This window comes from Papio anubis, chromosome 1, assembly GCF_008728515.1.
Source record: "Papio anubis isolate 15944 chromosome 1, Panubis1.0, whole genome shotgun sequence".
Lineage (NCBI taxonomy): Eukaryota > Metazoa > Chordata > Mammalia > Primates > Cercopithecidae > Papio > Papio anubis.
The window spans coordinates 191,607,721-191,621,467 of record NC_044976.1 but is presented as its reverse complement, the minus strand read 5'-3'; the positions used below and the strand labels follow the sequence as shown (position 1 = coordinate 191,621,467).

At 38.9% G+C, this 13,747-nt stretch overlaps 1 protein-coding gene and 1 long non-coding RNA gene across 2 annotated transcripts in view; one reads left to right on the top strand and one right to left on the bottom strand.

Moving 5' to 3' along the window:
• Window positions 1–13,747, bottom strand: part of F5 (coagulation factor V) — a 72,210-nt gene that overhangs the window by 33,917 nt on the left and 24,546 nt on the right. Inside the window, exons 4-10 of the mRNA XM_021930714.2 lie at window positions 12,187–12,399; window positions 10,797–10,940; window positions 8,302–8,523; window positions 6,892–7,057; window positions 4,257–4,434; window positions 2,401–2,500; window positions 1,806–2,020 (exon numbers count right to left, since the gene is read on the bottom strand). Coding sequence (XP_021786406.2) covers window positions 1,806–2,020; window positions 2,401–2,500; window positions 4,257–4,434; window positions 6,892–7,057; window positions 8,302–8,523; window positions 10,797–10,940; window positions 12,187–12,399 — 1,238 coding nt within the window. The remainder of the gene's footprint in view (window positions 1–1,805; window positions 2,021–2,400; window positions 2,501–4,256; window positions 4,435–6,891; window positions 7,058–8,301; window positions 8,524–10,796; window positions 10,941–12,186; window positions 12,400–13,747) is intronic.
• On the top strand, window positions 2,299–12,414 carry LOC110741892. Its single transcript, XR_002518894.2, has 3 exons — window positions 2,299–2,436; window positions 11,951–12,033; window positions 12,327–12,414. It is a non-coding gene; the product is annotated as an uncharacterized LOC110741892 (long non-coding RNA).

Here is a 13,747-nt window from a genome sequence, read left to right as displayed (position 1 = left end):
GAAAATGTGGTACATATACACCATGGAATACTATGTGACCACCAAAAAGAACAAGATTATGTCCTTTGCAGGGACATGGATGGAGCTGGAAGCCATTATCCTAAGCAGGCTAACACGAGAACAGAAAACCACATACTGCATGTTCTCACTTACAAGTGAGAGCTAAATGATGAGAACACATGGACACATAGAAGGGAACAATACACACTGGGGCCTATCAGAGGACAGAGGGTGGAAGGGGGGAGAGGATCAGGAAAAGTAACCAACAGATACTAAGCTTAATACCTGGGTGATGAAATAATAAGTACAACAGACCTCCATGACACATGTTTACCCACGTAACAAACCTGCACATCCTGCACACGTACTCCTGAACTTAAAAGTAAAAAAAAAAAAAAAGTGCTGTATTCAGTCATTAATGTTCCAGCAAATTATCTACACCACTGAATTCTCAGAAACCAAAGTGACACAGTTCTTGGAACTACTGAAGCCATATAATTCAGGCATTTATGAGAGTCCATTGCATACACAGCACTTGTTAGAGTTAAAGGTAATATGCAAAAGCAAACAGAACAGATAAGAAAATTCAGAAATTAAAATATCCCAAAAGAGCCGGGCGCATTGGCTCACACCTGTAATCCCAGCACTTTGGGAGGGTGAGGCAGGTGGAACACCTTAGGTCAGGAGTTCAAGACAAGCCTAGCCAACATGGTGAAACCCTGTCTCTACTAAAATACAAAAATTACATGGCGGTGGTGGCGGGTGCCTGTAATCCCAGCTACTCAAGAGGCTGAGGCAGGAGAAATCACTTGAACCCAGGAGGCAGAGGTTGCAGTGATCTAAAATGGTGCCACTGCTCTCCAGCCTGGGTGACAGAGTGAGACTCTGCCTCAAAAGAAAAAAAAAAACAAATCCCAGAAGAAAAATTTCACTATGGCAGCTGAAAGTCTGTCTATCTCTGTAACTGCACACCTTTCAACATGAATGATTGACTGAATATGCTATGAGTGAGTGCAAAGGATAAAACAGAAGGTTGCAACAGCAAAGCCTTATGCTTCTACTATCTGTTTCCTTTCCTGGTTCAATAAATCAGGATCTTCCATATGTCCAGAAATTCATTTTCTAGGCATATGTTTATCTTGTATGCCTTGAGATAAGACCTCTTTGGTTATAGTTTAGCATAATTGGGAATTTTAGTTTAATCACATGAGACTGTAATTCTTCAATGAAGACGAACTCAGAAATTCGGTATCTTTGTTCACATTCCCCTGTATACTTTAGTCTCAACAGAGATGGGCCATTATCTCGGTCGGATTTCACTAGTAACTATGTTTCTAAATGGTTGCTTTCAGAGAATCTCTCCTCTCTCTCCCTATTGCAGTTCTCTAAAAATAACAGAGACTGGTAAAGAGCTTTATACTTTTACCAGATGGTATCTCACTAAACCCCAAACAGACCTGTAACATTTTTAGGAGGGGTATCAACCCATTTGATAAAAGGAAGAAATTAGGAGAGGCTAATCAACTTGTTCAACACATCCAATACCAACAGACCTGGAATTTGAAACTAAGACAAAATATGTTATCACACTCTAGACTTGCCTTCTGCAGTGATGGTACTGATAAAAATAGACAAGACAAAAAAAAAAAAAAGAATAAATGTTATCACACTGGTGCTAAAAAGGACTACTTGACAATTACTGTTCTCTTGAAGGAAAAGCCCCATTATTTAGCCAGGAGACCTAACACGTTCTAGCCAGAAGAAACTCCCAGAATTTCTGAAAAGTTACTTCAAGGACAAAATACCTGTATTCCTCGCCTGTCCAGGGATCTGCTCTTACAGATTAGAAGTAGTCCTATTAGCCCAGAGGCGATGTCTCTCATGATGTCCACGTCACTGTAGTATGGTCTTGTTAAGCACTGGGCATCGTTTTCTGTGGGTTCATCGAACTCTAAGATGTTCCACTTATAAGTATAGATTTCCCCTGGTTGAACTGCTCTGATCATGGTGTTGTTCCTGCCTGAAAGAAAATACATTCAAAATTGTTTTCATTTGCAAAGTTATTTCATGATAATAAATAAATAAACAAGCTTTTGTTAGAACCAATTAATATTGCAAAAGGAATTCTTTAAATATTCTACTTGGAACCCGGATAGCATAGAGCCATTAGATACTGTTCCACTAGAGGCCACTATGACACTAACAAAAGACACCATATTTTGTTACCACTAGGAGACAAACTCCTAAAGTGAGAAGGGTTTGGCTGTGATTTTTAGGATACTCCTACACGTATACTACCTGACTGCAGCAGTGACACCACTGGGCAAGGAGAATAGCAGGAAAACGTGGCGGCCTCTCAGAAGTCACTAGTTGGATTCAGTAGAAGTGAAAGATTCAAACCTGAGGTGAAAGTAGAGTTGACTTCATCTTCATAAGGTGAGAAGGTCACTCCATGAGGGTAAATGCTATAGGGGCGGCTGGCCATATTTTTGAACACGATCTACAAAGTCAAATCAAATTTATTCTAGGATTTCAGGTTGATCATGACAAATAATATAAGATACTAGCTTTGCATCTTCACCTTTTGGATGGGAAAATTAGATCTGTTTATCTGATCAGTAATCTCCCCGCATCACTTTGGAGGAGCATTGGAGAGAGTGTTTCACTCATACACGAAGGTGGAAAATGGAAAGAGAAGTCTGACTTTAGAGGATAAGTTAGGAGAAGTAAAGTTTTCCTCATAGTATCACTGTCTCCAAGCAAGTCCTCCTTCCCCTGCCCTTCTCTTTCCAGCTTGGGTCACATCTCATTTTGAATCTGCTTCTCATCTCTAGACCATGATCCCCTTCCCCTGCCTGGTAGATTTTTTTAGGACACTGTCTTTGAAGTCATCTTCTCAGCTAGGTGCAGTGGCTCAAACCTGTAACCCCAGCACTTTGGGAGGCTGAAGCAGGTGGATCACTGGAGCTCAGGAGTTCAAGACCAGCCTGGGCAACATGGTGAAACCTCATCACTGCAAAAAAAATACAAAAATTAGCCAGGCGTTGGGGCGTGTGCCTGTAGTCCCAGCTACTTGAGAGGCTGAGGTGGGAGAATCGCCTGAGCCCAGGAAGTGGAGGTTGCAGTGAGCCGTGACCACACCACTGCACTCCAGCCTGGGTGACAGAGTAAGACCCTTAGGAGGGAAAGAAGCCACCTTCTTGAGAGGCACAAACAAATAGCCGGATCCTGAACTTTTAATAAGGTATGTCTACACTTGCTGAGAGCACATAAAAGGGATCTGAAATGGAAGAAGGGAAAGAGGCATGGAGGAAAAAACTGCTTTTGTCCCTTGGCTATTTTAAATGAACAGAATAGACCTTGTCAGGTGCATGAAGCACACAGGAGTCCTAGTTAGGCTCTTTAATCTGCAAAAGAGAACCTTAATCTTAAATCTTCTATTTGGTTGATTGTCAAAGCCTTTGGATCATCCTTTGTCTGCAGATTATCTGCATTCTAGGATTTTGTCAAAGATTGCAGCCTTTAATTCTCTGCTGTCCAATTCTTATCTATCTTGGTGAAGTGACGTGACATTTAAGGAGAACTGTCTGAGGAAAACTCCATGCTCTCGATACACGCAGTTTACCTTCATTAGACAGCTGCATACCTAGACTATATTAAAAAATGTCTGAGTAACAATTGTTTCTATTCAATTGTGTTTACTATTATATCTTAGCTATAATGAGAAACATTTTTAATGCAACTTTTAATGTATTATGCTGGTTATAAGAATTTTATCAAGGATGCCATCTACTGTATCACTCAGCACTCTCTTTTGTAGAACTCATTAAAGAAGTTCCTCTTAGATCTCAATATCAGGATAAATGGTACTTTCTTTTCGTAGATGATGTAAACTTCACCCTGACATATTTCCTTTTTCACACTGACTGCCGTAAAGCTTAGGACAAAATTTGAAGACAGCCTTACAGGGTCACATGATATCTACTTATCTGTGGCTTTATTTTCTTTGTCCCCATATTCTATCCCAGTTACATAGGCTCTTTGTTTTATGCCTTTATAATTTGAGAAACTGTCTCAGATCCTTTGTATTATTGAGTAGGCTGTAAATAAATGCAAATACTAAATAAAAACTAAAAGTTGCATTTGAATTTAAAATTATATGAGCACCTTTTTGTTTTAAAATTAAAAACCAACCAGGTACTCCATAATATTTTACTATTTAATTTCTCCCATGATTCTGCATTTGTGTTACTTACTTTGAGTGTGTCTCTGACCTGGGCTCTGATAATAGGACCCAAAATCCCATCTTCTTTCATATTGGGATTCACTGTACGTTTGGTGAAGGACTCATCTTCGTACTGTGTGTACATGACTTTCTTATAAAGTTTTCCAATTTGGTTTGAGAAATTATCCAAATGCTGAGACCTGTATTTTCTTAAAGCGAAATAAAAATTAAAAAAAAAATTAAACCACTTTCTCAAATAGAGATCTCGGTAGGATGGAGAAACCCTCGTGCTTAGACGTTCTGCTCTTACATTAGCTAAAATGCTAGTTCTCTAAAAATTTCTTAGTGTAGCTTGCAAAGTCCTGATGTTTTCTGTCTAGTTGGAAAATGGAAACTTCTGAGTTGTCTCCTGCATCACTGATAAATATCATAGGTAACTGGTTAAAAGCAGCTACATAGAGCTTCCTGTCATTCTCATTACTACAGCAGACCTTTGATATCTCTGGGAAAAGGCCTATACTGGCTGGAAAAAATACTAGGAATTTTTCTAAAGTCTCTCCTATCACTTATTCTATGATAGCCTTTTTGGTTTTAAAGGTATTTCTTAAACCCTAAAAGCACCTTCCCACCCCAAGAAACATTTACTAGCATTATTAATCATAGTTTTGTGCTATTGGGCTATCTCTTCCACCATATAGCCAATCCTTGGAGATGACAGAAAAGCAACCTCCTTCACCCATCTTTTGTAGCTACTGGGATAAATACTTTGGGAGCAGCAACATGAACCACTTTTCCCCTGCCAACTTTATTGCCTTAGTTTGCAAAAGCAACTACATGCGGCCAAAAAGCATATTTTAAAAAGCTCAGCATCAGTGATCATTAGAGAAATGCAAATCAAAACCACAATGCGGCCGGGTGCGGTGGCTCACGCTTTAATCCCAGCACTTTGGGAGGCCAAGGCGGGCGGATCACGAGGTCAGGAGATCCAGATCATCCTGGCTAACATGGTGAAACCCCGTCTCTACTAAAAATACAAAAAATTAGTCGGGCCTGGTGGCGGGCACCTGTAGTCCCAGCTACTCGGGAGGGTGAGGAAGGAGAATGGTGTGAACCTGGGAGGCGGAGTCTGCAGTGAGCCGAGATGGCGCCACTGCACTCCAGCCTGGGCGGCAGAGCGAGACTCCGTCTCAAACAAAACAAACAAACAAAAAAACCCACAATGAGATGCCATCTCATGACAGTCAGAATGGCGATGGTTGAAAAGTCAAGAAACAACAGATGCTGGCAAGGTTATGGAGAAAAAGGAACACTTATACACTCTTGGTGGAATGTAAATTAATCCAACCATTGTGGAAGACAGTATGGCAGTTCCTCAAAGACCTAAAGTCAGAAATATCATTTAACCCAGCAATCCTTTAAGATAGAGTATCATTTTATGAATTTATTTTGCCCAGTGGAAAGCACTGACTGTTGCCAAACACTCCTGGATTTCTATCTCAGTTCTGGCACCAATTCTATAATCTTGGCCAAATTTTTTTTGGTTCTTTTTCCTAGTTTAATTCTTTTTAATAGAAAACACATTCACATAATTTTTATTACAGTGAAAACTCTCACTTTTCTCTGATAACCCTCAATGGACCTCCCTACCCTCCCTGAATTTTCTAGGTAGCCACATACTAATTTCATGTGTATAATTCCAGAATACTTTTATGTACACATATGCAAATATGTCTTAAAATAAGAAAATATAAATATTCTTATCCTTTTCACTCCTTTAACAAAAGGCAGTTATATATACACGCTATACTACATCCTGGCTTTGTAATTTAATAACATAGCTTGGAGAACTTTTTTTGTTAGGACATAGAGAGTGTTTGCATCCTGTTTTTTGATGCCTAGTATTCCATTGTATGAATGTATCATAATTTATTAAACTAGTTTCCTACTGATGGACATTTTGAGTTGTTTCCAGTCTTACTACTACTAACATTGCAACAGTGAATATGTTGTACATACATCATTTCACCTGTGAACAAGTATATCTGTATAGTTAGATTTCCAGAGTGAGACAGCTGAGTCAAAGGGTATATGCATTTAGAACTCTGATACATATTGCCAAGTTATTCTTCAGAATCCCTTTACCAATTTAATCTTCCACCAGCAATATATGATAGTTCTTATTTCTCACAGCCTTGTCAACAGATGATGTCATCTGGACTTGTGAATCTGATAGATAAAAGTAGTATTCCCATGAAGTTTAATTTGCATTTCTCTTATTATGAGTGAATTTGAATACCTTTTCAAGGGTTTAAGCACTATTTGAATGTCCAAATCTCTTAATCTCTCTGACCCATTTCGTCATCTATAAAAAGAAATAAGAGCCGTGTCTAGTTTGTAGAGTTGAAGTGAAGCTCTCAGAAGGGGATAATACAGTACTTGGCAATGGCGAGCACTCAGCAAGAGGTGGCTGCTGTTGTTATTAGGCTGAATTTCTTTGGTGATTTGGGAGTAACTGAAGATTAATCTTTACAAAAAGACATGAATAGAAACCAATACATGTGCCCCCTTGAGAGCTGTCAACTTACAACATTTCATCCCCAAACATCTAGGACCCTATGGAATGTATCTTGAACCTTTGCCCAATGGTATGAACCCCAACAACTCACTTGTCCATATTCGCTGGTATTACAGGTGCATAGTCCCAAATGACTTCCTCTGCAGCAATGAAGTATTCCCACCTTTTCATGTGCCGCCTCTGCTCACGAGTTATTTTCTTAGGATTCCTGGTTTTCTTTGGGCAGTTTTTAATGTCAATGTAAGCCTGCATCCCAGCTGAGTTAGGGCAGAAAGAGAACGAAATAACTCGAGAGAAGAAATTATGGTTGATGGAAATACATATCCTTTAAATCAACTTGTATAAGGTTTATATTAATATAATAACAGTGAACGTAATGCTCAGGCAACTTTTGAACATTTTAGTTTGGAACTCTTTCAGTGGCATCCAGAAAAGGCAAGACTTTTAAAAGGGGGAAAAGGAGGAGGGGTTAGGGAAAAAACATGGAAAGGTTCCCTTGATTTCTTCTTGAGCTGGCAAATTTCTTATAATTTTTAACTTCTTAAAATCCTATGAATTATGTCTTGTTAAATTCTCATTTTTTCTGTCATCTGTCCCTTAATCTGTAAAATGAAGATAGCACCAGTACTTAATCAAATTGTTGTTAAATATTAAATATTAATAACAATACATAATGCACTTATCTTCAACAAAGAAACAACAGTTTCTTTGCGTGTGAAAAGAAACAGAAATGATCTCATGAAGTATCTCTTCCTTATGTATGTTTCTTATATATTATTTTGGTAACAAAATGATTTCCTATAGTGATATTATCTCCTTAGATTTTAGTCTCTGTTTATATGAACCTTCCTCTCAACAGTTTTAAAGCAAAAATGTGTAGTACAACAATCCATTATTCTGTTTACACGATACCACATAACCTGGGTTGATTTATTTTCCCACTTGAATTCACCGGTGTTCTTTGGAGCTTACCCTTCAGCTGTTTATATGCCGTGTATGATCCATTCAACACACATTCATTGAGTTCCTCTCCATGCTAGACTTTGTGTTCATCCCACTGTAAAGGTTAATGTTTTCATGCTAACCTTTTACACTTTCTACAACTTAGTGCTTCTGTAAATTTGCAGTTTATCTTGTGCTAGCATCTAGGTCTTTTTCTCTGGCTGCATATGAAGTAACCCCAAGAAAGAATATCTTTATGTATGCTTTTGTTTCCTTCCTCTTTTCTTCTTTCGAGGAAGTTAGAGACCTCTTCAGCTTTTGTTTAATTAAAAAAAAAAAAAAAAAAAAAAAAAAAAAACTTTGTCAATTCCTTCACTTTCTCCATCCCCAAACAGCGAGTTATAAATCTAAGAGCAAAGTATCTAAATTTGGTTGTTAGGAACCAAAGCAAGTTTTTCTGGGGTGCAGGTGGCTTGCAAGGGCAAGGAGAAAGAGAGAGTTAGTGCTGGGAAGAAAGCATTCTGCATTCAGAAGCAAGACTGTCAGTAGAGTTTCTTGCCTTGCAAATGTTTTGGGGTGAGAGAAGATATGATCCACTTTCCCTCTGGGCCCACGGTCATATTTGCGGTAGTGGATGTAGCACTGACAAGGGTGATGGCTGAGACCTTATGATGGTTCTGCTCCAGGACCTGGCCATTGAAATGAATGGAGAACAATTCTGGCCCCGAGCTCATTCCCAGCAGATGCCAGCTGATGTGGTCATGGGCACAAACTGTTATATCTGAGAGAGAGGGAGAGACGCAGGCCAAAATAAGCATTCAGTCAAGTATTCTGTGATCAAACATTCACTCACCAAATGTATTGAGCACCTGCTGTGTGTCAGGCATTGAATAAAGCTTCAAGGGAACAGACACTCCAGTTGTAGTTTGTGCCCTGCAAAAGCAGACATCTGAGTGACCAGCAAACAAGCAGTCACAACTCATTGTGATAAATGGCATTATACAGGTAACAACAGAGCCTAGAGATGGCGAGTGTTAACTCAGAAACACAGGGATTGCTAAAGGATTAGGCCAAGAAGGTAACCGACTGTCCTGCTCTGAGGGATTTCTCAAGGTTTAGGACTTTCACTATTAGAGCTGGTAAAAAGTCCATGGCAAATGGAATGTTTGGTCACCCCAATCTGATCTCGGCTGGAGGGAGTCAAATCACCGGAACCTCCAATAGGGCTGAGTTCAAGCACTTAATCCTCTCAGCTCTCTAGCTCTAGTGGTCAAAGCTCTGCCGAAGGGAAGAAGATGTGAAGATGATGTGAGGATTTTCAATTGTTATTTTTATTCACTTTTTGATTGTTTTAATGACAAGTCAACAAAATCACTTTGTGGGTTGCATACTCTCCTTAAAATGCAGTGTAAAAGTCTTCATTATGTTGGGCCACTGGGAGCTTTTCATGGAAGGAGTAATGATAACTGAATAGAAAAACTTAGTTTTGCTCCTTCTTTGCTCCTACAGTCACTGGGGAAATGCTCATTTGCTCTGTGGGGAGACTCCATCCTTGGCTTTTAGGTTTCTGTTTTACATCTCAGATACATAATTACTAGATACTAGAAATCGGGGCTGAGAATCAGTTCCTCACCCACACAAAGGCTTGTCTTTTTTAGGAGACCATTGCAACAAAGCTGGGATTCCTTGCATCACTAGGAGGCTTTGGCAGAAGCATTTATCCATGCCAAATAAATGCTCATATTGAGTTCAGCAATTAACATATCTGTGTTAGCATTTATCATATGTATTCAATTTATTCTGCTTTATAAGGCAGAGAGTTTTACAAATGTTTACTATTCTTAGTTTCTACTGATGGTCTTTCCCTACCCTGTCCCATTTACCCCCAATTATTCTTTTGGGAACTATAAATTCATAAACTCTAAGCTCAGATCAATTTATTTTTATTTTTGTGCATATGGTTTTGCTTTTTTTGGCATCCTTATACTTACACAGATTGTTCACTCTGCCAGGAAATAAATATTAGGATAAATAGTTAGTCCACTTTTGTAAGTAAGCACATTGAGACAGCTAATTGTCCAGGGCCACAGAAGGTAGAGAAGCGAGTGAGGTCTGAACTCAGGTTATCTAAGGTCGAGGTCAGTTAACTAAGCTTCAGTTTTTACAAGCTCCTAGTATTGGAACTCAGGATCAACACTGAGAGTCATATGAGTATATTTTCAGAAAACCAAGTGGAAAATATAGTCAAATGAAATAGAATACCATTTAAAAACACTACCCAGATCTCAACTCTTAACAATATTTATGTTTTAGTAAGTGAAGCCATTTGTGATTTTTAGATGGCATTACAGAATAACCTCTAAGAAGTTTAGTGTTTTGAAATATGGTTTATTTAGTAAAGCGGCATTTTAATTTTTAATGTTTTTCCCTCAGGCTAGTATCATATACCCTGGATCTTTAGTTGTAGGTCAGTTCTACCAGAGAGAAATAGAAGATATGTGGTCTAAGAGGGAGTCAGTTATTTTTTCTCTTAATGATTGCTATGATTTTGCCTTCTCATAAGAGCCCAAATGCAAATGGAAAGAGAAAATATTCTAGACGCCGTTGAATATTACTCTTCTGTCGCCTTTTGAAATGCTGGTCTTTTTTCTGTGTGTGTGTTGGGGATTACTCCTAATCTGTTCATCTTTACTGCAATCTTCCTGCTGACTTTTCCTGCTAGGGCTTGTCCCTGAAGGACATACATAGCAGGAACTGCAGAACTCGGAGAGAGAGACTGAGCTGATACCCTGAAGGTCTTTTTCAAAGTGCAGGCCAAGGTGAAACCTACTCAGGTCACTATACCTAACAAGGCTGCACATTTCTTCTCTAGCTTCTAATTTGTCTCTTCTATTTCCTGTTTTTTAAAGACAGATGAGAAAATATTTCCCTCTTGATAGGGAGTTGCAAAACAGTGAGTATGGTCAACTTCTCTAGTGCTTTGAAGAAAACAACAGGACTGAAAAATTACTGATGATTTTCCTGTTGTTCAATGGTGCACAGCCCTCGTGTTACCTGGCATTGTCCCATTCACGTATCCATTGACTGTGTACATTAGGGATGATGACTGGCTCCAGCTCTTGCTTTCATCAAACACAGCAAACAGTAGCACGATTTGCTTGTCAAACGTCTTCTGTTTCCCATCCTCAGTTAGGATCCCTGTAAAAGGAAAGACATGTTTTCAGTAGCACTGCAGACAGAACACTCTCATTAGCTTTCCTGGATAGCAAAGAGTTTAGGGCAAGCGATCAACCATAATGACAGCAACTTGAAGAAATTCTTACTTTTTAAAATAGCATATTAAGTAATAGTGGTTCTAGGGTTATTAAAAATCTGGTGCCACACTGTCTTCTTTGACACCTTGTTGCTTTGGGGAACAGGCTTTATTTCGTCCAGCTTGGGAAGAAAACATTTGATGACTCTCAAGACTCTCTACAAGTATCCATTTCCTCCAGTCTCAACAGAACAGTATATAGATACGTTAGCTCAGTTGGTAAAAGCACCATGCCCCAAGTTTAATGCTGTCATCTTATTTGTATATGAAAGGGGGCATTCGATAACTGGTTGGAAGTATCAGCATTAATCCATTCTCACTATGAGAAAAACATGCTGCTGATGGTAAAATGAAAGAAGAGTCTTTCGTAAGTCTTAAGGTTTTTTTCAGTACCATCACAGTATCTTATATATACTAGGAAATGAAAAACAAGTATTTGTATAATGAGTAAATACATTGGGAAGCTATGTAGGTGTGGTCTGAGTGTATGTATAGGCAGATGGTGAGTCCATCACATTGTTTCCCGTGCTGTGGCTCGCTGTGATTGTTTGCTTGTTTTAATGAAAGATGGGCTGGATTCTCATGGGATAAAATGAAAATCCAATCTTGCTCCTAAGAAGCCCAGCCAATAAAATTTCTTGTAGTCATTTGAGTGTGTTTGAAACCTACCACTCAAAGTGTTCAACTTGTTTGTAAGAAAGGAAGCTGGCATTTAACATGTTTATAGAACAAATTACCAGCCCAAATTTTGGATATGTCAAATATGTTAGCCAATATTCTTTCCAAGAGCTCTTTAAGCAGAGTATAGGCTGCTGTATACTTTCTAAAAGACTTTGGCCTTGAGGTAAATGTCACAGATCATACAAGCATGACATCAGAACACATTCTCAAACAGGAATTTGCTTGGGAGAATCTTAAGGACTGAGATGAAGGAGAAATGAGAAGAAACAGAGGTGGATCCACACCCTGAAATAGCAGGTATTTTTTTCTCTTGTCAAACAATGATCCGTGCCCTCTTCCTCTGCTTGATGTACATGAAGTTACCGAGATGTTCCCAAGCTTTGTCCCATGACAGAACTCCTGACCATTCCAACATTTGGTTGTTGAAACTTTTGGTGGGAGTGTTCTTACCTTTTTTACAGATAAGCAGGGGCCCAATCAGTCCAGAGTTGAAATCCTCGATTAGATTTTCATGGGAGTAATAGATGTGTGTGAGGCATGGAGGGTCATCATGGGTGGGCCCACTGTCCTCACTGATACTCCATTCATAGGTGTATTCTCGGCCTGGAGCCACAGCATCATCCATCTTCTCCACAGGGAAAGTGTGGTCAAGGTAAGAAGCACCTGGAGGAGTAAGAGCCATCAAGACATGTGGGCAGTTTCTGAGGATTGCATTTTCACCACTCTCAAATCTGGGGATAGCTAAGATGAGCACTCTGGAGATGCATATGTCCTTCAATAGTGAACTTTTATTATTTGGAAAGATTCACGTATGCCCATTTCTATGCTCATGTAGTTACAAAGGCTTTGCTACCATGGTGATCTTAAGAATAACAAATGTTATTTGTAAATTAAAGATAAGCAAGTTAATTTTCCAGGGTACCTGAACAATTATTATTTAAATATTATCAGAGAATTGAATCACCTTTGATCAGTAAAACATCTCAGAATATAAGAATGGGTGATATCTTCTTTGTGGTGTTTAACAAGACATACTTAGCCTATTAACATGAGATGGGAGGATAGTCAGAGTTGTTTATATATTGTTTTGTTTTGTTATTTCAGATCTTCTTTCCGACTGCTGTGACCCTCAGCTCTGTTTTATCTCTTTATTTCATCTTAGCTATCGATTATCTCATTTTTTTCCCCCGAGCCACAGCGTCTAACTCCCATATGCAGACTCGTTGTTTGTATGAATATGAAATGTGTCCATCCTCTGAAACTTACAAGTCTTACTTTGTACTTTGTGCCCCCAAAGACCCATCATTAACACCTCCATGTATACTGGACTTTCCCTACTGATAGGAGAGGGAGAGGATGAAGAAATTGGTCTTCCTTACTGAAGACAGGGAACTGAGATGCTCAATATTAAAAGAAGTGTAGAGGGTTGAGTGAGGTTTTCAATAATAAAACGGAGCAAGTGAGGTCAGGAAGGAGAGAGGTGAGTGCCATAGATCACCAAGTGGAATGGACAGTTTCCTCTACCTGAGGAATTCCTCATTTAATTAGGTGAAAGATTCCCTATCATCAGCTGGTGCCAGAATTTCTCTTTGGGATACAGTTATTTTTGTTTGGTACAATAACTTGATAAATTCTTTAAAGGAAGAAGGTGAGAACATCAGTGTGGATATAGGCAGACAACAAGGATCTGGGGAAAAAAAACAAACAAAAAACGCCTGAAATGTTTTACATGATGGCGTAAAAGGCCAATAAAAACTACTCTTACTGAAGCAACTATAATTTTTTAAAACTGAAATGATTAATCCTTTCCTCGCCTTCCCTCCCCTTCCTTTCTCTTCCCTTTCTTTTCTTTTTACTTTCCTAGTTTCTTTTCTTTTCTCCTTTCTTCCTTTCTTTGTCTTCTTCCTTCCCTCTTCCCCATTCTCCTTCCCTCTTTTCTTCCTTTCATTATCTTTATTGAGGTATAATTTGCATATAATAACATTTACCAGTTTTAAGTATAATATTTGCT